The sequence below is a fragment of the Citrus sinensis genome, chromosome 5, assembly GCF_022201045.2.
Source record: "Citrus sinensis cultivar Valencia sweet orange chromosome 5, DVS_A1.0, whole genome shotgun sequence".
NCBI lineage: Eukaryota > Viridiplantae > Streptophyta > Magnoliopsida > Sapindales > Rutaceae > Citrus > Citrus sinensis.
Window position 1 is genome coordinate 15,100,428 of NC_068560.1, and position 21,922 is coordinate 15,122,349.

Sequence of the window (21,922 nt, forward strand, 5' to 3'; positions counted from 1 at the left end):
CTTCAAAGCATTGGTCTCTTAGAGAAATCAAAATCAACAAAGGTACATGATTCAAACTTGTAAACCTAATCTAGTTAAGAATCACAATGTTTTGTGCATGTGGTAGAAATTGGACAATCGTGTACACAGTTAAAGTGGTAGGCAATGAGATTCAGCTTTGATATTCCTTATGATAAACGGAAGCACATGTTGGCCACTTATAAATATATATTCTAGTTAATTGATTAGCAAAAAATTCAGATACCTTAGTAATGTAACTATGGAATCTGAATATAAACTTTATAAATCTCGGTCGGCTATATATATAGATCCATTGCTAACCTAATTTTATGTTATGCATGGATCCACAGATGGATTCTCTTAAGATTTAGGCTGCAAATTCATCAAGATTTTTTGGAATATTTCCATCCTTATCACAAAGTCTACAATGAGCAACGATAAAATGAGCTTAGAGATATGTCAAAGACAAGAATATAATTTCCTATTCATAAGAAATAAATCAGTTATATGTTCGAATTAAATTAAAAAGGCAATTTTTCTCCAATTTGATTGAAGAGTATATAAATATTAAAAAACTTGGGAAATTATTTGTAAAGCTTCAAGCAAGATCATATTTGTTCGTGGGGTTGAGAATGGATTCAGATCCCCTACATAATTTTATCTTTGATTTGTCTTTTTAAGGTCCATTGATTTGTGGTTGATATAAGGAAAATAAAAAATGGATACATTTAAACTATACATGACCAATAATTTACATGTGTTGTAAGATCTTTAAAAGGTAAACAGAGACTAGATGATCATAAAATTTTCATTTTACTACAGATGTGATTTTAAGTCAAAGCAATACAATACTAAAAACCACCTTAACCAAAGTTTTACTTCAACTCATCCTTATCTCCCACACCCCAACCCACAGATAAAAACTCTAACAAGTACGCACCTTTGAGCTCTTTGAGTAATGGACCAAGTTTTAGGCTTGGCAACGATTTTTTGCAAAACATAAGTGAGGCAAGAAATAATGAAATCAAAATTTCTCACTTCAATCTTTTAAGGGAATTAGTGTAATAAGTCATTCATCCCTTACAAGAATGTACGTCAACTAAAATTTATTTTAGAGAAAGATATATATAGGGTCATATCACCAATCATGTTCGCAGCAAGGAATTCTATATATATATATATATATATATATAGTATAAAAGATACAGACGTCGAAGAAACTTCTATACATACCGATATACATATGTACATGATTTGAAGGAATTATTTAGGGAAAAGAGAGAGAGAGAGATGATGATGATGATCCGGCTTTAATTATTTTATATTCTATTTGGCGTCTCAATTGGATCTCACTTTGGTATCAAAGTATGATGTTTATAAGTCAGTGGATTTATATATAGGAGGCATCAGATGCAAGGAAGTTAAAAGAAATAATAATAATTCCTAAAGATTCTGATAATTAATCAATTAGCCCGTACCCCAATAACCTCAATATGCCAACCACTGGGGCACTAGCACACACTAGTGGAATCTGAATCATACGTCAACTATTTTGCCACGTGTCTATCAGAAATTGCCAAAGTTACTGATCAATCGTTCATGTATATGAAAATTGACAGGCGAGATTTTGGAGATTCTCTCTCAGTTCATTAGAATTACGACTTCATTACATTACATTTCATTTATAACAAAAAAAATCAAAAACACAATAATATAAAGACGACAAAATGGGGGATGAAAAGACAAATATGCCCATCACTTCACGTATCATGGTTGTTGGTGGACTTCATTAGTGTCAGCTGCTGGGACATGCAGCATGCTTAGGGCAACCAAAGGGAGTTTGTTATTTGCTTCAGATTTCTGTAATTCAACATGATGATTAGCTTCAATATCTTCAATCATAGCTGAAGCTGTGAAGTTTCCATTTACTTGATTGCCCTTCACCGGATCTGGTATCTCATCGACGCCGAACTCCTCCATCTTCTCCTTGTGTTTTCCCCAGAGTACCGAGTAAAGTCCTACAACTATCAAGATTGCACCAAGCACACTGCACGCACCCCATGCCACAAAAACCAAATTAATTAGGTTGATTAATTAGGTTAATTAGTATTTAAGTGTTTGGTAATTAAAGGTCTCTCTAGGACTCAAGTACAGGGTTTGAGCCTCGCTAGTATGCGTACATTAATATAAAAAAAGAAAAAAAAAACAGTCAATTAAATTACCTTCCAAGATAAATGTTCTCAGCAAGAATGAAAGAGCCCATGATGGCTACAATTATCATCATCAAGGGACTGAAAGCAGTTGCAAAAACTGGACCCCTTTTCTTTATCACCAGTCCTTGTACAAAGTATGAGATACTTGATGTTACAATTCCCTATACACAATAAAAATTAATTAGAATAATTAAAACTTAATTAATTGATATATCATCGAGAGAAATGAAAGTGAATATATTACAGCATAAGCTGCAGCAAGAAGGTTCATATCCCAGCCAATTTGCCACACAGAGGGCTTGTGCTCAATTACAAATGTGACAGCAATTGCTTGTAGAGTCCCCACAAAGCACATTAGTGATGTGAGTGAGAGCTGATGATTCTTGTATGTCTCCAATGCCTTGGTCTGTTAATTAAATAATTAAAAAAACACAATAATTGATATCAGATTAATTAAGGATTTGTTCCAATTAAAATAAATAATGGGTGACCGCAGACACAAATTGCATTCACGGCCAACCAAACTATATATGCTCTTACTTGTAAAACAAACAAAGAAGCCCAAGCAAGAGTGGCTATTATAAGGAAAATGGAGCCAAGGAACCAATCTTTGTCAGATGATGCAGTGGAAGTAGTCGCATCGGATTTATCATGAGGATGCGCATGTTGGGTCCAAAACAATTCAACAATCGGTCCCTTATATAAGGTCATTATCATGGCTCCTGCTACTGTCACCGCTGTTCCCACTACTTTTGCTTGACACCTTACTTTCTTCATATTTATTTTCTCCATCCTTTGACCAAATAAAAAAATAAAAAATTTCCATGGTCAGCTTTCAAACAATTAAAGTTTCTTAATCAAATACGAATTATGAATATGGATCAGGATTAGTACTCAGCAGCGAAGTTAGTGTTGAGCCCTGAATCAACATCAGGATTTTAGTGCTCAAGATGTGTTTTAGTTGTTGATTCAGTAGTTAGCACGAGTAATTAGTTGATCATATATAGTGATTATATCTGTATATATATGTACCGGCAAATGACTGCCATGACAAAGGTCATTGCAGGGAGCATGTTGCTCATGGCGCATGAGAAAGTTGGTGACGTAAATTTCAATCCAGCGTAGTAGAAGTTCTGATCAATCACTGGCCTGTCAAATATATATGTTAAATAAAATTGTGTGTATATATATATATAAGTAATTAACTAAAAAAATTTCATGAACGTACCCGAGAAGGGCAAGGACAAATATTTGCATGAAGACTTTAAATGTTATCTTCGGTTGCGCTTTCCTGCTTGAATGGAATGAAAGAAATAAAAAATAACATTCGTCGAAAAATCAAAGTAGAAAATTTGATTAGCCAGAGTATGTGGTTTGATTCAACTAATTAACCTTTCGAGAAAGAAAGCGAAGGGAGCAATGACAGCCGTGGCGAAAGCATGGCGATAGACAACGAGGACATAGTGAGACATGCCACGGTTGAGGGAAACCTTTGTGATGATGTTCATGCCGGCGTACCCAAATTGCAGAGAAATCATGGCGAAGTAGGGTTTAGACGTCTCAAGAAAGTTGCTGCAACATCTTAGCTTCTCCATTTTATTTCTCGGGCAAATTTGAGTAGGAAAATTAATTAAAGGGGCTAGGAAAATTTAAGGGAAGGGATATTGTAGAGGAAGAGGAAGCTGGAAACAGCTGAAGAGCGCTTCCTAGTGAAAAAGGTACTACCTTGATGTCTATTTATATTGGTTTGCAAGAGGGAACGTTTGATATGCCTTTACATTTTGCTGATATCACATATATGTATGTATGTGTGCATGCGTGTGTGTGTGCATATATATATATATATATATATATATATATATATATATACATATGTATGTTTCTTTTTAATAAAATAAAGAAACTTGTACTTAATTTGATATTATTTGATTGTTACTCAAATTTTTTATTACATATAAAAAAAACTTTAAAAATTAATTGGATTTTACTTTCGGAATCAATTTTAATATACTGCACATTTGTTTAATGTATAATTCATATATGTATATATATTTTAAAAGAAAATGCTTAATGTAGAGAAAGATGAGAGAAATAAAGAAGAAAAGGGAAGAGGGAGAGTGGGTGGGTAGAGAGAGAAGGTAAATTTCTCTCATCTTTCTCTACACCTAGCACTACTTTATTTTAAATTATATTTAAAACCGAACATCGATAAGATCTTCATCTAAATCAGTTTTGTTAGGATGGAGTCCTGATATCTTGTTTCAAAATGAATCGAATGTCCTGATATCTAATGTCAAAATGAGACAAATTTACTTTTAAATACTTAAAAAGTTCTATGATGGTGCAGTTATGATACCCAAACTTTGGTATTTAAAAAATTATATGCTAGTGCAATCATAATATCTATTATCAGAACAATCAAACTCACTTTTAAATATTTAAAATAAAATCAACATCTATAATACATGTAAAAAAACTCAAATTTTCGACTTCGACTTTAAAAATGACATAAGGCGCGTATCTATGGCTCCACCATATATGAGTGGCTTGCATGTATGATTCATGTGATGTTATGCAAATTATCTATTTCTAAGGGAAAGAAGGATACGGAATGATATGAAAGAGAGATGGGTTAGACGTGGCAGATAGTGGTGGTAGAATACCTGAGTCAGTCACTTTAGTACATGAAGGTGAGTGGGTGATGTAAGCTAATTATGTCAACAAAGTCCTAATCATTCCTTTATGAAAATATGCTAACGAAACGACATTGAAGGATGATATAGTGATGACAGAATCAATTATAACATCGTGTGATTTTACGGTGTTAATAAATTATTTCTTTTTTTTTAATACCGTATGATGTTACATTTAAATTTTATCTTCCTTGTAACTACTTTTTTTTGGGGGTTTAAAGATCATTTTATTTATTAGTCAAGTTTCCCCCCATGATGTGATCATTGCATTGGCAAATCAGGACCTTTGGATAAATCAACCTTCCACAAAACAATGAAATCGATAAATAAATTATATTAAAAAAAACAACTTACTTTTACGTTATTTCCGAATAATCACACACTCGTGAAACACTATTGGATTCGCATAACACCTAGAAGCTGGCCATTGTGATTAATTGAAGCAGCAGAATCATATCTCTTTGGGATAAGAATCTTTAGTTGAAATCCTTGCACTTCGTATAATCAAATTTTCTTTCCCCCACCTCTCTTCTTTTACACAATTTCATTCACTATATGTATATGGTGAGGGTTCGGGCATTTCACTAATACACTATATATATTCTACTTGATAATTAAGTGAAGGAGTAAAGTACTTCGTCATCTCGAGATTACACCAAAAGAGCATTTTCTTTTTCGCATGAATGTTTCCTTCCTGCTGCTGGTTCAGCTCGTGTGGCAACAGCAAAAAATACTTCAATCCTCACGTTAGCGTTTGATCTGAGAGAAAAAAAGCGGGAAAAAGGAAGGAGAGAGAGGAAAAGTATAGAGAATAATATAAAAATAAATATAATAATTTGAGAATATATGGGAAAATTTCCGAATAATTGAATGTGATCCGAATGATCAATAAAAAATATGTGTTTAGAGAAAGTAAATTAGGTGAAAAATAACCAATTTTCCTGCTGAAGTCTTCCTAACCTTTAGGATATCTAGCCTTTATGATAGAATCTGTCTAAGTTATCACCTGCTCAGCAGGCTTACACATATACTTGTCCTACAAGACACTTCAAAAAGAATTTTAAGTTATATTTGATTAATTATGGACAAGTGGCAAAGGTGGTACATACGTCAATCTACCTTATTCCTTTTTTATTTTCAATTTTTATACTGTTTTGGAAAAGAGCAAAGTACCCCACATCCAAAGAGAGAGAGTATATATTGATGATATATATATATATATATATGACCAAAACATCCTTGAGTGCATAAACAAGTAACTCCCACACAAAGGATTTGTCACAAAATGTGAAAGCAAGCAAGTGGAGCACCAAGAATAAAATGGGCGTCTAATCACCTCCAATCACCTGACATGAAAAAGTATGACACCCAAATCCCACAATGATGGAAATTTAATTCTCAATTCAAAAAAAAAACTCAGCGCATGCTTTTATACATATCAACCGTTAATTCTCATAAAAGATAAATTCCTTTTACATATGCATATACATACACACACGTGCATGCGTGCGTGCGTGCGCTTTTACCATGTGCGTGCGCGTGTGTATGTTTGTGTGTGTGAAATATTAATTCGGTGAGGATTTTGGACTTTTTTAATGTCAAAAAAGTTGTTAAATCATAATAGTATTATGTCATTATATTATTAAATGCTATTAAATCATGTGACTTAACAACTTTCACAAATATTATGCTATTAAGATATATGACTTAATAACTTTTTTATATTTTAACAAATTTAGAATCCTAAACTGGAATATATAATGTGTGTGTGTGCGCGCGCACATGTGTATAAAGTAGATACCATTAGACCAATTAAAAAGATATTTCTTCATGTGGATTCCAACTATATAATATCTCTCAAATGTAATTACTTGTATTTTTTGTAATGTACATTTGTTTGTTAAGTAAGAGCAACATGATATTACATATCATTTTAGTGAACGGTTCGTAATATTATGAAAGAAAATTTATACGAAGAGCAAGATGTACAAAACTTCTAAAAGTGAGAACAAACTGAATGTCGTTATTAATTACTAGTTACATTCTTTTCTCGCTAGAAAATAATAAATCGAAATCTTAATAGGCAGGGAATATTGGTTTCCTAAAATAAAGCTACCCCTCACTAAGAAAACAAACTAAAATGAAGAAAATTTATCCGATTAAATAAAGGTCGAACAAATAATTAAGACTTTGTTTCCTATTCAACTGTGGAGTTGAAAAAAACCATACAAGAGCAGGGTATCGTAACTAACCCAAGGATTTGGTTGAGTGATTTTCATTTTCAAGTAATTTTTTTTTTAACTGACTGTCGAGTTCAAATTTAGCAGAGGTGGGAATTAAAATACAATTTGGGTTGTGTTCTCCACATACCTTTTAAAAAACAATAAATAATTTATCAAAAAAACAATAAATAAAAATTAAGGGGCTGACAGAGTGTTTTCTAATAACTTTTTTTTTTAATGGGCACAAGTCACCATGTTCGAATTCTGAAAAGATAAAGTTATAAAAAAGTAATTTGGGCTGCTTATGGAAAAAATTAAAATTCAACTTATTAATTAATTTTTATTTTATTCATGGACTAATTAATATTTTCTACTTTCTTTTTTTTTTTTAAATTGCATAAAAGGTTATTGAAGGGTTACATCAGCACAAAAGTGGTGTGCTCAATTTGATATGAATTTGAAAGATAGGGAATGAGGCATTGTTGGCACAATAATGGTAAACAAAGATAGATGGTGAGGTGCAAAAAATAATTAAAATTTTATGGAGGGATTAGTGGGGGTATATAATGTGCCCCAGCTATTGTATTTTGTATATTTGTCGGAATTCCCCAGGCCGTGCCTAAAGGATCGATGCAAAGTTTTACTTGTTCTCTAACCCTTGTCTGTATTTTCTAAATTATCCTTAATCACTTTTACTATCCTTTGTCAACTTTAATTTTATTTGCTTATAAAGAATACAAACACCATCATCTATTAATTAATGAGACTTAATCTTATGCGCGTTGTCACGCACTTTATGGTGTGCGATAGGACCTGTGTTGACATTTTATTGAGGGGGATTGTGGACCTATAAAGCTATAACACAGTTCTACTAATGAAAACTTGCAACTGATCAAAGTTCATTTGGTAGTATCATCTTCGGATATTATTGGAATTGACTCAGCCAAGACTATATTAATTACAGGCTTGTGCCTTGTACCGGTTTAGAGGCATAACTTGTGCACTTAGATCTGGCATATTACATGATTGATGAAACTACTATATCAGAGGCATAAGTCATGTATTCTTCCTTTTACACTATCAGTTATGTAGTATAAATATGTACACGTACGAAAAATAAACGCAATATATATATATGAGATCCTTTTTCTTTAATTTTCTCTAATTTGCATATACAAACGTCCACTTTTAACTTCTTTCAATTTAAGCAAAGGTTAAGATAAATTGTTACTTAGTTCGTAAGATTTGGGCTAATTTACCTAATTACTCCTTGTATTTTTAAAACTTATATAAAACGTCTCTATTGCTATTTTCTACCAGATCTGACCTTTTAAGGAAAAAAATATATTCTTATCTGATATAATAATTTAAAATCAAATAAATTGGATATGCAATGGGTAAAAAGTGGAGAATAAGCAAGTGAAATTTTATTAGAAAAATATATACAAACATGGAAGCTTGAATTTTTTTAATAAAATATAAGGACTGACTTGAAATTATTAGCTTGAACCTTATTAGAACTAAAAATTCAAATTTAGGCCACTGCAGGGGCGGTGAGTGCTGAAGGCTAAAGGGGGCTACAGTACCTGCAGACTTCAAAAAAATTTTGAAATTTATAAAGGAAATAGTAAAAATTAGGTATAAAAATATGATTTGCCCGTGTAAAATTAATTTGTAAACTTTATATATAGGATAAAAATGCAATTCTATGTTTTGTGAAGATACAATTAAAGTGGTCCAATTGTTTGATCATTATTTTACTAATTGTTTTTTCATTCTGATAAAATAGCAAATTACCTTTTAAAAGTTTGATAAAGTTTGGACCCACCTCTTTAATTTTTATTTTATTAATTACTTTTCATTTTATTTTTTTATTTATAACAGTAGCCTCAATTATCAATCAAAATCCCCAAATCGAAATTGTTGAAATTACAAGCAAAATTCTCAAGTTCCCGCTGACTACACCGCAGTTATAAATATAAAAAATCTAAAATCGATTTTATATTAATACTTGAAGTTTGAACTTGACCCCTTAGGAGATTTACTCCAAGCTCCGCAAACTTAAGTACCGCAAATTAAGATTTAGTTCTCTTTTCCCAATTTTTTTTTTTTAATTTTAGATAAAGCACTATAGTTATTCATCGATTTTCTTAACATTTCTATTGCACCATCCGTAAACAAGTCTTTTATGCTTAAATAAAATGAGACAGCCTTATATATGGTGAAATCCTAAATCGAATTAACCTGGCTCCCTCACTCCTTTCTTTCACAATAATTTTCCATAGCTAATACAGTCAGCCCCCTAAATTTTTCATCCCATGACCACAAAATTTTGAGTCCATTTAATATTTATTATTTTATTAAGATTTATTTTATTTTATTAAATATATTTGAGATAGATAAGATTATTATGTATTTATGTAATCGCTATATATGACCAAGATGCTTAACCTAGTTAAAGTTTTTCTTTAAAAAATAAAATATATAAGCTTTACCAAAATAAGCATGCATATTGATTTTTCGTGTGACTGACCAAATCGATATAATCTTGAAATTAAGGAACTTCTCTTGCACGTTAAGGCTATAATGTCCACTTTATCATCACAATGTTTAAATAATTAATTGAGCACACTTCTTCAATTCAGTCGATTCCAATTCATTCTCTAAACCGCAATAATAATATGAGCATATTTAAACTAAAGCTTAATAAAAGATTGATAAAAATATACTCAAAACGATGTGAGTATATGTAATTTTTTTTTTCTTGAAACAAGCTTAAAATAAACATTATTTTATGTATATGTTTATCAATCTTTTGTCAGGCTTTAATTTTCCAATTAATTTTTAAACAAGATGAATGATTATTAAAGCAAAAAGTAATTTGTTCCGTGCATCAATCTTCTTTCTTTTCCAACACATTATAAGCCGTAACATTTTACTAACTCTCTTATTGATCATCCTTCAGATATTTGTTGTTGCCTTCCATAAATCCAAGTTTCAAAGTGTTTTTTCCCCCTTTTCTCTTCTTTAAATTCCACCTTCTCTTTCTCTTTAATAATTTTTTTTTAAAGAAGATTGCAATATATTCTATTAATGACTACCCTTTGTGCCAAAATGCAAAGCAAAGCTTACTCTGGTAATCGCTTTGTTTACTCAAAAGCGTATCTCCTTGACCAAAAAGCCTTCAATTATTGAATCTATACAAAATTAAATCACGTCATATTCAACAAGTTTGGTCAAAGATTGACCATTTCTCTTTGATGTATAGCACATCTGAGTGCTTTGCTTTAAGCTTTAATTTCTCTGCGCTTTTTCTTGGCTTATATACAAAATTATAATAATAATTTGCATGGATGACAATCAAAATGAAAACGTACCATAAACGATAGATAAAGAGAATGAATTTGCGTTTCCATTCAATCAAAGCATTTGCTCTCCAAAGTTGTCATTGTCATTTTCTGATGCGGTTGCACTCGTTTTAATTTCTTTTCTTGCGGACATATTATTAATTCTATATGGTTCAAGAGAGTTAATGTATACACGTGATTAAACATATAGCTTTATAGTGAATTAGATACTGATTTTATTAAATCATATAATTTAATAACATATTTACATGAAAAAAATGAGGGTACTTATACCTAAGATTTTCTACACATATATAGGCCTTCTCTATTGCATATGTCCATACAAATTTTTGTGGGAATTTAGAATTTCACAACAGTGTAAAGGGCTTTTATAATAGTCTCAAAAAATGATTTGCAACAATGTGAAAACCTTTCACATCATTGTGAAACTCCAAATCCATATGAAAGTTCTTGTATACGTCTGTACTTGAGAATTTGTGTGTGTGTGTGTACAGAAATTTTTCAAAGATGATTCCCACATTTTGTTAAAATGTGGAAAAGCTATTACGCTCTATGGTGTAATAGTGTAATAGGTAGTGTTAATTTGGTTACGGTTCCCACACTTTAATATTGGTGTGTGTGTGTGTCTATATATATATATATAGAGAGAGAGAGAGAGAGTCATGCTCGTGTGAGGATATCTACATAAAAAATTCATGCTAACGGAGCTAAAAGACAAAAAATAAAAAATAAAAAGAACCCCAATACATTAAAAGACTAAAGATAGTGTATTGAAATTTACATTTTTCTTGTCTTTTATCTTTGTCCGCATTTTAATTTCATGCAGACACTGCAACACATGCACATGTATACCAAATGACGACATTCTCATTTTAATAAATTGAAAATACCACAGACGGACAAAAAACACAAACTTTAATATATTGAAATCTTTTATATATAATATATAGGACGAAGCTACAGTGCTGCGGGTGCATGGTTCCCCTTGTTTTTGGTAAATTACTTTGCAGTCCCTCTTATTTGCTGAAAAGTGAACAAATTAGAAGTTTTGAAATTTTAATATATAAGTCCAAAATATTTCTACTATTTACACTTAAGAGTATATTTCTATTATTTATATTTGAATACTAAGCCATAATTGATTGTTATGAAATTTTTTAACATTGTCATTTGGTCATACTATTATTGATAAATTAAATTTAAGTATGTAGTTAAATTATTTATTATTGATTAAATAGATTTTATACTGTTTCTAAAAATTGTTTAATATTATTGATAAATTAATATATTTTATTATATATTTAAATTATTTATTACAGATTAAATTAATATTATATTATTTTCAAAAAAAGATTTTATGTATTAATTTTTTTTCAAGTTATTGGCCTTCTATTGTCATTAATTTTAATAGTAAATTAGATCAATTGATCAAAATATAAAATTTAAAAATTATCCAAAATTATTTGTCAAACTTTTGATTATTTTGCTTTTTTGAAAAACAATAGAGATGTCAATGTTAAAAGCCAAATAGAATACATCCATGTTGTTGAACACAAGTTTTGCGTTAGATCTAATGGCCAGCTTGTATATGGACAAAATGTGGAGTAACCATGCACCAAGTGCACGGTAGCTGGACCCTTCTTTTAAATCATATTACTGTATAGACCAAAGAATCAATAGTAGGATTTTTGTCGATCAAAAAATCTACTTCTAAAATATGATGGTTTTAATTAAAACTATTTTATTAGGTTAGAGTTTGTGAAAAGAAGGAAACAAAAATAGAGGATAGAGTTCATGGGTGCTAAACTGCTAATTAGGAATAAAGAAAGAATATAAATAAAATTCAGTTATCGTACATGAAGAAGATAATAATATCAAAATAAAAAAAAATATTTAATTAAATATACCTTACGAATTACGCAACTTGTTCATTAATAATATTATTGGAAAGATTTAATTTAGGCATATGCATGTTCGTTATGGTCATATATTATTATTGTTAACAAATTAATATATTTTTATCATGTATTCTTTTTTAATTGACATATTCAAATAATTATTGTATATTAAATAAATATTGTGTTAACAAAATATTTATTAAGGCGTGTTAATTTTTCGTGCATTTTAAAATTTTTATATGAGATTACGTTATTGTCCATACACTATACTCATGCTAATAGTCAAAGTCAAACTAGGTCAATAGATTTAATTGTAAAAAAATTTGAAACAATCTGAATATATATGTCAACATTTAGAAACTTTTTGCCTTTTCTAATTTTTCAAAAAACATCAGGGATGGCAATGTTAATAACCATAAAAACCCATCTGCACAGCTATGCAACTCTTTGGTTAGATTTAACGGTTAAATCACTAAATGACAAAATAGGGTACCAAACACCAGTTGCAAAGTAGCATAACCCATATATATATATATTTGAGTGGCATATTTATCTTGTTAAAGTGAAAATGTCCTTATTAGAAAAGAAATCTTCAAGTATAATCTACTTATAATATATTAGTTTAACATTTTTTTTCCAACTCATATCCCCTCCACTTCTAGCATAATTACGTAATAAAAGGCAATAAAAAATTATGTTATACAACATTGCTCACTAGATTATTATTGTTATTGTTGTTGTTGTTGTTCTTATTGTTATTATTATTATTATTATCTATTGAAGATGTGATTGATTGGTTTGGATTTTCATGAATAACAACCAAGGTAAATGAGACTTCAAAATAATACAAAATTTAGGGATGGCAAAAATCTCCACGGGGACGGGTACTCTCGGGAATTTTTCCCATTCGGGAAGGGTATGGAGATACTTTCATACCCAATTTCTTATTCAGGGAAGGGACGGGAAAATTTTTTTACCCAATTTCTTATTCGGGGAGAGGACGTGGATGAGGTGGAATCCCCATCCCCTACCCATTTTCCCATTTTAATTTTTAATTTTTTTTTAATTTTTAAAATTACTAGTAAATAATAAAATTATAAATATTGGTAAAAAAAAATATCAAAATATTTATATTATTAAACTTTTGGCCCTAATTAACTAATTAAAGTCCTAAATTTTTATTTAGGACATTAAAAAGACCGAATAGATTCTATTAGCCCAATTTTTTTTATTTTAATATTCTTTAAATATTTTAAACTTAAATCTATTTTTTATTTATTTTTAGATGTTATAATTGCCCACAGCGAATCATAATTTTAATATATAATCTAATCTAATATAATATAATATTTGCTCTTGATTTGCTCCAATTTAACTATTGTGTTGTAAAAGAATAGTCCACATTCATAAAGTGCCCACGCCACCATTGAAAAATTTAATTTTGAGTCTAAATTCGATTTTATTTGCAACAATTTTGTATTAAACTATTAATTTATTCATGATAGTTTGTAAAAGAAGTTTGTATTCCTTGCATGTTGCATTACTTACTAATTTAATGTATGTGACTTTTGTAATGGATATTAATGTAAGATATATTTTGAACTTTACTTTTATTTGAATTTTTTATTTTAATATGATTAACTCAAAATTGAAAAAAAAATGTATTAGTTATTCGGGGATCAGGGACCCTTGGAGATCCCGTGTTATTATTCGGGGAGGGGATGAAGATTCTCTCAAGTAATTCTGACGGGAACGGGGACATACGCAAAATATCGGAGATGGGTACAGGGAGATTGGTCCCCTCCCCTCCCCATTGCCATCTCTAACAAAATTATTCATTATTTTGATTTTTTTAGAATAAAACCTAATTGCCCCTAGGCTTTACTAAGTAATTTTGAAGTAATTTTCTCTAATTGATCATTCAAGTTCGAATATTAGAAGAGGGAGAAAGTCCTACCGCATTGAAAAAGATATATTAATTATAATAAAATCGAATTGTCATTTTTTTAATTTAATTTAAGAATAACTCAATCTCCTTTCCACTCTCAAAGTAAAGATTAGAAGATTAGAACCCCAAACATTTTATTCTTCAACACAACATATTGTCATTTATTTGAAGAACCAATTTAGTATTTACAATTTGTCAATATTCCGTGTAAATGTAGACGACAAGCTTATTTCAACTGAATGGCATATACATTCTTCTACTATTTGGCTTTCAGCACATTTATGGTAAATGTGTTTTTCAACAATTCACGAAAGTACAAAAACAAAAAGCAATAAGCAATAGCACCACCAATATGAAACTGTATGTTAATTAAGCCTTTACCTTATCATCAGGACATAAATCTCATTAAAGATTTTTATTCTAAGAAATAAGAAATGAAAGAGGGAAATGTATTCTTACAAAAGCGCCATTTACAATCAAAGTCCTAAATCTGTAAGCTGCCACAGCCAACCTAAGGGCCTAACGAGAGACTGAATCATCCTTTGGAAGAGCAACATAGTTCAAGGGTATCGGTTTTGTGACCCTGATGCTCTCTCTGCGTTCCTTGCCACCAGAGATGACATGACGTCCTGATGGAGTAGTAAAACGTCGACCAACTGGAGTTCCAGCCATGGTGTTAGTACTTGTGCTCTGACACAATGGCTTCTTTATCGAGGGCCTTGAACCATATATGGCCTCTTGCTCTGCAGCAAACTGTTCTTGCAGCCGTTTCTGCTCCTGTAAGGATCAAAGAGGCAAAATGTTTTTAATAGATTTTGCATTGCAATAGAAAAGCAACAACAAAGTAGCCAATGAAAATTTGGAAGATAAAGTTCTACAACAAAATGGGGCCTCATAAAAAAATAACGTTGCTCCTTTCAACAGAATAACCATCCTAGATATGAATATAATTTAATTGGGTAAATATATCTGTAACTCAGCAGACTCTTGGCAATCTAGGAGAACAGAAAGCATTGTGGTAGGAAACCACACTTCGCATTGATAGAATCAAAGAAAGAAATAAATGTTCAGCATCCGAATTTGATATCAAAAGCAACTTAAATTAGTATTATCCACAGCAGACAATTTGAAATTTACAGAAATAAACGGATTCTTTAAAAGCAATAGCAAACAAATAGCGTCTTGCGAAATTATTATTTCTCTTGTATTTTTAGCTTTTGGTAGGTCAGAATTACAAATGTACCAATCTATCTCAACCAAATTCCGCAAGCTAGCACATGTGCTACAGCCAAATTTCATAGCCTACTGGTTAGAAATTGGATGGATTCTGAATGTGGGATTAGCAATATAACCAAATTTGGGTTAATAGTAAATGCTTAGGTTGAATAAGTGGTATCATAGAGATCCTAGGTTTCCATTCACTCTGTTGGTTTCCATTTCATATCAAGGCCCTTCATAATGCAAGAGATAAATGTGATACCCGACATCTACGCTTTTCCTCCTCTCTCTTCTGACATTGCGCTGTATATTCCTCCAAGATGCTTAAGAGGGGGACCTGGAATTTGAAAACAGTATTACAAAGTGAAACTACCAAGAAGTAATATAAACAATAAATTACACAACATATAATCTGATCAGTTACCTTGTCATACAAAAAGGGAATTCTTTTCTCTGCTTCCCAAGCTTTAACCTTTGCAATCAAATTTTCAACAACAGCTGGAACAAAAGAATTTAGAGTTATATACTACATTTGGAGTTTTCATACATCTATGCAATACACACACATACACATATTAAAAGTAGGATTGAAAGTTTCAATAAAGTTTCCTATCAATGTAACAGGAGTAGGTAGACAAAGCTAGGAATTTTAGACTGATCAGCCTAGTAACCTTCCACAAGAGAAATGGCTACCAGGTCAAGGTTGCAGGCCCCTAACATTTCCCAAGTTATCCTAATGAAAGTTTTTCTCAAAATGGATTTCGGAAGCTCGCAGAAGTAGTGTTCATAGAGAGCTAGTTTATTGTTTGGCTTCTTTGAATAATTAATTTTCATTTTGATGAGCTTTAACACTGACATTTCTCTGAATCTTGAAAAGTCAAATTGATATGCATAATCAGTTTCCATTGACCATAATCTGCAAACTCATGATACACAAATAATCGTAAAGTGATATTAAGGCAGAAAGGTAAGATTTCCTCTACAGTTGACAAAAAAGGTTGAACTGGTTAAGTTCATAAGCATAGTTGACAGACTCCAATTCTTGGTTCTAGAGAATAGAAGCAATGTTCAGAAAGGACAAAAAAAGCAAAAGACTTAAATACTACAAGTTCTTGAAAAGTAGAAATCTCAGTAAATAAAGAAAACAGTAATAAGTCAACAAATGTAATAGTTCAGAAATACAACTTCTTGTATTGGCATAACCATCCACTGACAAGTGCAACAACCTAAAATGCAGCAGATTCAATGGACATCTGTATCAACAATATCAATTTCAAATTGAACTATCTTCAAAAGACTTAAAAAAATACTTTGCAATTAAAATACGAGAAAAAATGAAATGTGAGGCTTGCTATTATACTGAACACTGTACTCTATATCAACAGATTCATCTGTGGCTAATAAAATAAAACCAAAAACATGCACTACCAAGTTTAGACAATCGAAATCACAATACTTTTCAACCGTTCCCTGAAAATAATAACAACACCATATCAAATGCCAAGCAACTTGCAATATCTATGAACAATATAGCAGACCAACTGCACGTTAATCTCCCAAAACTAACAGATTTATGTACTCTAGCATTAATATAGTTTTGACAAAGTATACTGATCTACAAAGATAGGTAAAATCTAAGAGCTATTGTATGGAAACAAAATTACAAAATTGTAAGATAGGTATATCCTCACATGGTAGTTTGCTGATCAGGATCCGTGCTTTCTCTGCACGCTTCAGATTCTTGTGCGCTCCTCTTCCGGCACTATACCGATTTTCATCCTGTGGAAAAAGGGAAAAGAGTGGGGGGACATAATGTAATAGACAGAATTATATGGTAGCAACACTCAAGTGCTTAAGCAAATATTTGAACTAGAAAGAGCACAACTAACATCAAGAATCTAGGAAACATATCAATGATTTGAAACTAGTACCGAATCTGTTTCTCAATATCATTAAAATAAGAAGTAATATCATTTAAATGACAAATCTGCAAGAAAATTCTTATCTTATGAATGGTTCAAATCCTTCTGAAGAAAAATCTATTGATTCAACTCTCAGATTGTACAGATTCCGGTAAATACCAATTCTTTTGAATTTGATGGGTTGAAAACAGAACAAAGTAAATGACCGACAACCACTAGAAATATTGGATGCATGTAATTTTCTTGGGTTTCAAAAATTAATATCATCTAATTGTCTCCGCAAGTTACCCAAATATCTCCAGATAAAAAAGAATCAATCATTGGAGCTTCTCAGAAAGCTGTAATTACCCACAAATACCTCCCCGTTGCCCAATGGACCTAAAACCATTGCAGAGAAAATTTCCAAATAACTTCCCAACAATATTTACCTTTTCATAGTCATCAAGCCACTGCTCTTCCTCAGCCCCATGTTTCCATTTCTCTACCTTGTCTAAAATATCCTTCCTGCTAAGAGCTTCCTCTTTGGCTTTTGCAATTTGATCATCCATACTTGAAAGTAGATCGGACAAATCAACATTACCTGTGAAGGTAAGTGATTGAACAATAATCAGAAAGCATATCTAGGCAAGTAATCCCATTAGAATTTCGATGGTACAGCTGATTTTAAAAAACACAATTAACATTAAACTGGAACTTCAGAAATATAAAATATCAAGCATGAAACTACATGCACTAGAATTATGATGCTACTGGAACTTTGAAATCCTTGTCATGATTACAAAAAATAAATAATAAACAAAGTGTGATGAATTAATAGTTAAGATCAAAAGACAGACTGTACACCACATGTAACCTTTCCGGTTCATAAAATGAATAATCCTCCCACAGAATTTCAAGTGATAAATGAAAACTAATAAAAATAATAAAAGATGCATATGTGCTACCAACATTCACACAAAAAATAAAAAAATAAAAAAACAAAGGGAGAAGCAAATGTATTATATAATGACTGCCAAAGATATATCAACAAGAAAAATGCCTTTTACTACTATCATGAAAGTCCTATGCATTAGGAAGGGTGCCTAAATGGTCCAAGGTTCGTAGTTTGAAACTTGAATTGGTGCACAACCCAATTTCAATTGAAATGGGTTAAGTTGATCATTTGATTTTATAGTAAAGTATGAAAAAACTCCAAAACAGTATAAACACCAGAATCTATTAGGCTGATGAGAATCTGTCGAGCTGCATCACTATCCACATCCATATGAACCCCTTTGTAGATTTCTTCAAGTTCATGTTGCCTCTTGAACACTAACTCCTTCATCTTGCTGGCTTTGTATTCATTCAGATGCTCAACTTCAACCTCCATCTTGCAATAAAAATACAAATATTTATGTCAATAATTCACTAAACGGCATATAAAACCAAAAGGATCTATATCTTGGGGGTTCCTAATGCAAATTAGCCAATGGAAATTACCTGTTCAATGACATCTAGGGCCAGGCATCCTAGCATTGACACCTCATCAACTGAGGAAGAAACTAAACTTGTAACATGATAAAATTTTCTTTGCTCGTTAACAGGAGTTTCCAGGAGATCCCATAGCTTTATCAGAGCATTCCCAAGACTTTGAAGCTACAGAAAAAGAAAACTAAAAATCTCAAAGGGAAAAACATTTTTTATTCAAAATTCCAATAATTAGAAATTCTAACAAAATACTAGTATTCACCCATGAACAGCTTAGAATGCATATGCAAACTTAATCTATATATCCTTGAAACTTTGGAGCAAAGGAAAAAAAAAATACAGCAAATATCTTAGTTGCCACAAATGTCAAACACTATAAATCAGATTTAGGACAGCTCTGACTGATAATGTACCATCACAAGCCTGCCTAGCAAATATACATGACATAATACAAATGAGAGCTAAAAGATTAGAAGTTAATATTTTTATTTCATAGTAACATTCTGAATAAAGCAAAAAATATCATGCAATAATCTGAAGATGCAAGTCAAATTTCAAGAAGAAATAGACCAGGACACAAAATCATAACCCAGCAAAGAAGGATCAGAACACAGTTCTGGTTTGAAGATGCTAATTGAGACACACATAAAAAGGCCATACATTGAGTTATCATCATTTACAGAAAAAACCTCATCTTTGAGAATTAAGATACTGAAAAAGCAATTTTCACAGAACAGCATATCCCAAGCAGACCCAAGCAGATCTTTCTCCATTTTCCAGCACTTATAGGCATTTAAGAGAGATGGGCAATCATAGTAATCACCTTTTGGAGTCTTTGCTGTTTCTCTTGCTTTAACAAATGAATAACACCTGTCAATCTAGCAATTGTGTCGTTGCTGATGCTCTTTGATTGAACATTTTTGGAATCACTCAAGCTTGGATGAACCTCATTTACATTTTCCAGAAAATTAATTGATAGCACAAGTGACAGTTCATGAATAGTACTGAGGTTATTGTTAACTTTCTGTAGCCGGAGATTCTGCAAATTGGATGAAAGAAAGGAGTCAATATAAATAATGAAACAGAAAAATACTTCTAACTCTTATTACCACTCAAAGCACCACAATATGATATTCGAAAGAACCTTCTCATTCTGTAGCTCACGAAGATGTGTCTTAAGCTCTCCCAGCTTCTTGACGGTCAAATCACATTCATCAACTTGTGCATCAACGGAGTTAATTGATTGCCCATTTCCTGCAATTTCTGAGCTGATTTGAGCTATTTGAAACTGGATTCCCGAAAATTCCTTAATTCTTTGTTCCTTCTTTGACCTCAAGTCCTCCAAAATAGATCGTATCGCAGAAATTTGCTGCTTAAGTGTTCCCTTTCCCTTTACAATTAGCACCAAATTAACCATATCAGTGCATTAGTTCCAGAATAATTTAATAAGTCGACCCATGGAAACTAATATGAATACCATTCTAATATAAAAGACAATGACAAACCCGTGAAAAGGAGGCATGTTCACCGAGTGCAGAAACAAGGCAGGCAATTTCAGCTTCGGCATCAGCCAATGATTGATGCAAATCAGCCTTGTACTTCCTAGTTCTTTCAACCTTTCTACGGTAAATATCAAGACATTCCTGCTCAAGTTCCAACAGCATCTTGTCCCTTTCACTGTCGCTCTCCCCAATTTCGTCCCATATTACCTAAAGCACAACATCAACAACATAAGCATATGAACTTAAAAATAAGCAGTTGCCATGGAAATAGGACCACAAACAAATAAGAATGAAAATTGAAAAAAAAATCCTACGAATTGGTCAATTTATGAAATCGAAAAGAATCCCCTAGAGTTAGGGCATGTTTATGACTCATGTTTCTACTTAACTACATAATCTAGCTCCGAATCAATTACAATAATTTGCAAATGAAAGAAAAAAGAAATAAAATAAAATAAACAAACAGAGATGCATTTCAGATATACAAAAATGTGCCTAAACTCTTGCAGATACATATGCTGGAGCCTACTAAAATTTCTAGTGTAATAGCAGAAAAATGATTAATAGAAAAAAAAAATTCCTCTCCTGATTACAAAATTTTTTCTTTTTCCATCAATATCTGAGCAGCCAAACAAATCACAAAACTGAAAGTTAAAATCTGGTAGTGTAATTAAGGCAAATAACAATCGGCATCAATTGAACATTGAAATTAGGGCAAAGTGCGATTAAATTCTCAAACATGCAATTAAAATTTAAGGAAAATAATGAAAATAAGTAAATAAATAAATAAATAGATAATGAAAATGAAACCTGCAATTCCTGAAGCAGAGAACCGCAAGTAGTGGGTGAGGGCATATCTGTCGTTTCGAACAAATTCCACTGGAAGTTGAAGCCCAGCGCCCGGTATTAGGAGTTGGCACAAGAAGAAGAAGATTAAAGAGAAAGCATGCGTTTTGCTTCCTACTACTCGGCTGTTATGAAAATTTGGAGATCCCGAAGATTTTTAATTTAAGAGAGCAGAGACAGAAAGCGAGAATCAAATTTGAAAATCGGTGCGTTACGGAAATTTAATTTCATTTTGGCGCCAAAACTAATGTATGTAATGTAATCCCCATTTTTTAATATAATGTTATATTAATTTTGGGGTGCGTTCTTCTTTTTTTCTTTTAAAGCTGGAGCAACTAACAGCACCCCATCCACTTACGTTTCCATAATTACAAACCCAAACAGCCGTATTGAGATTTGTCTGTATTAAAAAATTCTGTTGAATGAAGAAAATATGAATTGGAAATTTCTATGAAATAATTAGATCTTATAGTTAAGCAAATGCTTCTTTTCTTATTTTCCAAAATATTTTATATTTTTCATTCACTGCTAAGCTGAATTTTTTATTAAGTTTTTTAGAAAGATATAATTAGTGGTTATTGAATAAAAATGTAAAATTAATTAAATCTTCACTTGTATTGTTATA

The 21,922-nt window shown here is 31.5% G+C and overlaps 2 protein-coding genes across 2 annotated transcripts; both read right to left on the reverse strand.

The window, feature by feature from the left end:
* Positions 1–1,645: 1,645 nt before the first annotated feature.
* Positions 1,646–3,929, reverse strand: LOC102620980 (WAT1-related protein At5g07050). The gene is made up of 7 exons (XM_006471269.4): positions 3,606–3,929; positions 3,442–3,504; positions 3,246–3,362; positions 2,754–3,006; positions 2,458–2,619; positions 2,223–2,374; positions 1,646–2,047 (listed from the first exon to the last, which is right to left on the reverse strand). Exons 1-7 carry the CDS (start codon positions 3,806–3,808, stop codon positions 1,768–1,770), a joined length of 1,230 nt encoding a protein of 409 aa, XP_006471332.2. The 5' UTR covers positions 3,809–3,929; the 3' UTR covers positions 1,646–1,767.
* Positions 3,930–14,652: 10,723 nt separating this feature from the next.
* LOC102620693 (65-kDa microtubule-associated protein 5) lies at positions 14,653–21,562 on the reverse strand. The gene is made up of 11 exons (XM_006471268.4): positions 21,262–21,562; positions 20,455–20,658; positions 20,094–20,339; positions 19,773–19,988; positions 18,962–19,117; positions 18,692–18,851; positions 17,911–18,062; positions 17,252–17,339; positions 15,985–16,058; positions 15,823–15,897; positions 14,653–15,119 (listed from the first exon to the last, which is right to left on the reverse strand). The coding sequence occupies exons 1-11, from the start codon at positions 21,304–21,306 to the stop codon at positions 14,862–14,864; spliced, it is 1,674 nt and encodes a 557-aa protein (XP_006471331.2). The 5' UTR covers positions 21,307–21,562; the 3' UTR covers positions 14,653–14,861.
* Between the last annotated feature and the right edge of the window lie 360 nt (positions 21,563–21,922).

Excerpts from the sequence above, each read along its gene's own strand:
- LOC102620980 (XM_006471269.4), bottom strand. The coding sequence starts at position 3,808 with ATGGAGAAGCTAAGATGTTGCAGCAACTTTCTTGAGACGTCTAAACCC. Across the intron at positions 2,620-2,753 it reads CTTCTTTGTTTGTTTTACAA|ACCAAGGCATTGGAGACATA; the intron begins GTAAGAGCATAT and ends TTTAATTAACAG. Across the intron at positions 2,375-2,457 it reads TTCTTGCTGCAGCTTATGCT|GGAATTGTAACATCAAGTAT; the intron begins GTAATATATTCA and ends TATTGTGTATAG.
- LOC102620693 (XM_006471268.4), bottom strand. The coding sequence starts at position 21,306 with ATGCCCTCACCCACTACTTGCGGTTCTCTGCTTCAGGAATTGCAG. Across the intron at positions 20,340-20,454 it reads AACATGCCTCCTTTTCACGG|GGAAAGGGAACACTTAAGCA; the intron begins GTTTGTCATTGT and ends CTAATTGTAAAG. Across the intron at positions 16,059-17,251 it reads CCTGATCAGCAAACTACCAT|CTGTTGTTGAAAATTTGATT; the intron begins GTGAGGATATAC and ends CTTTTGTTCCAG.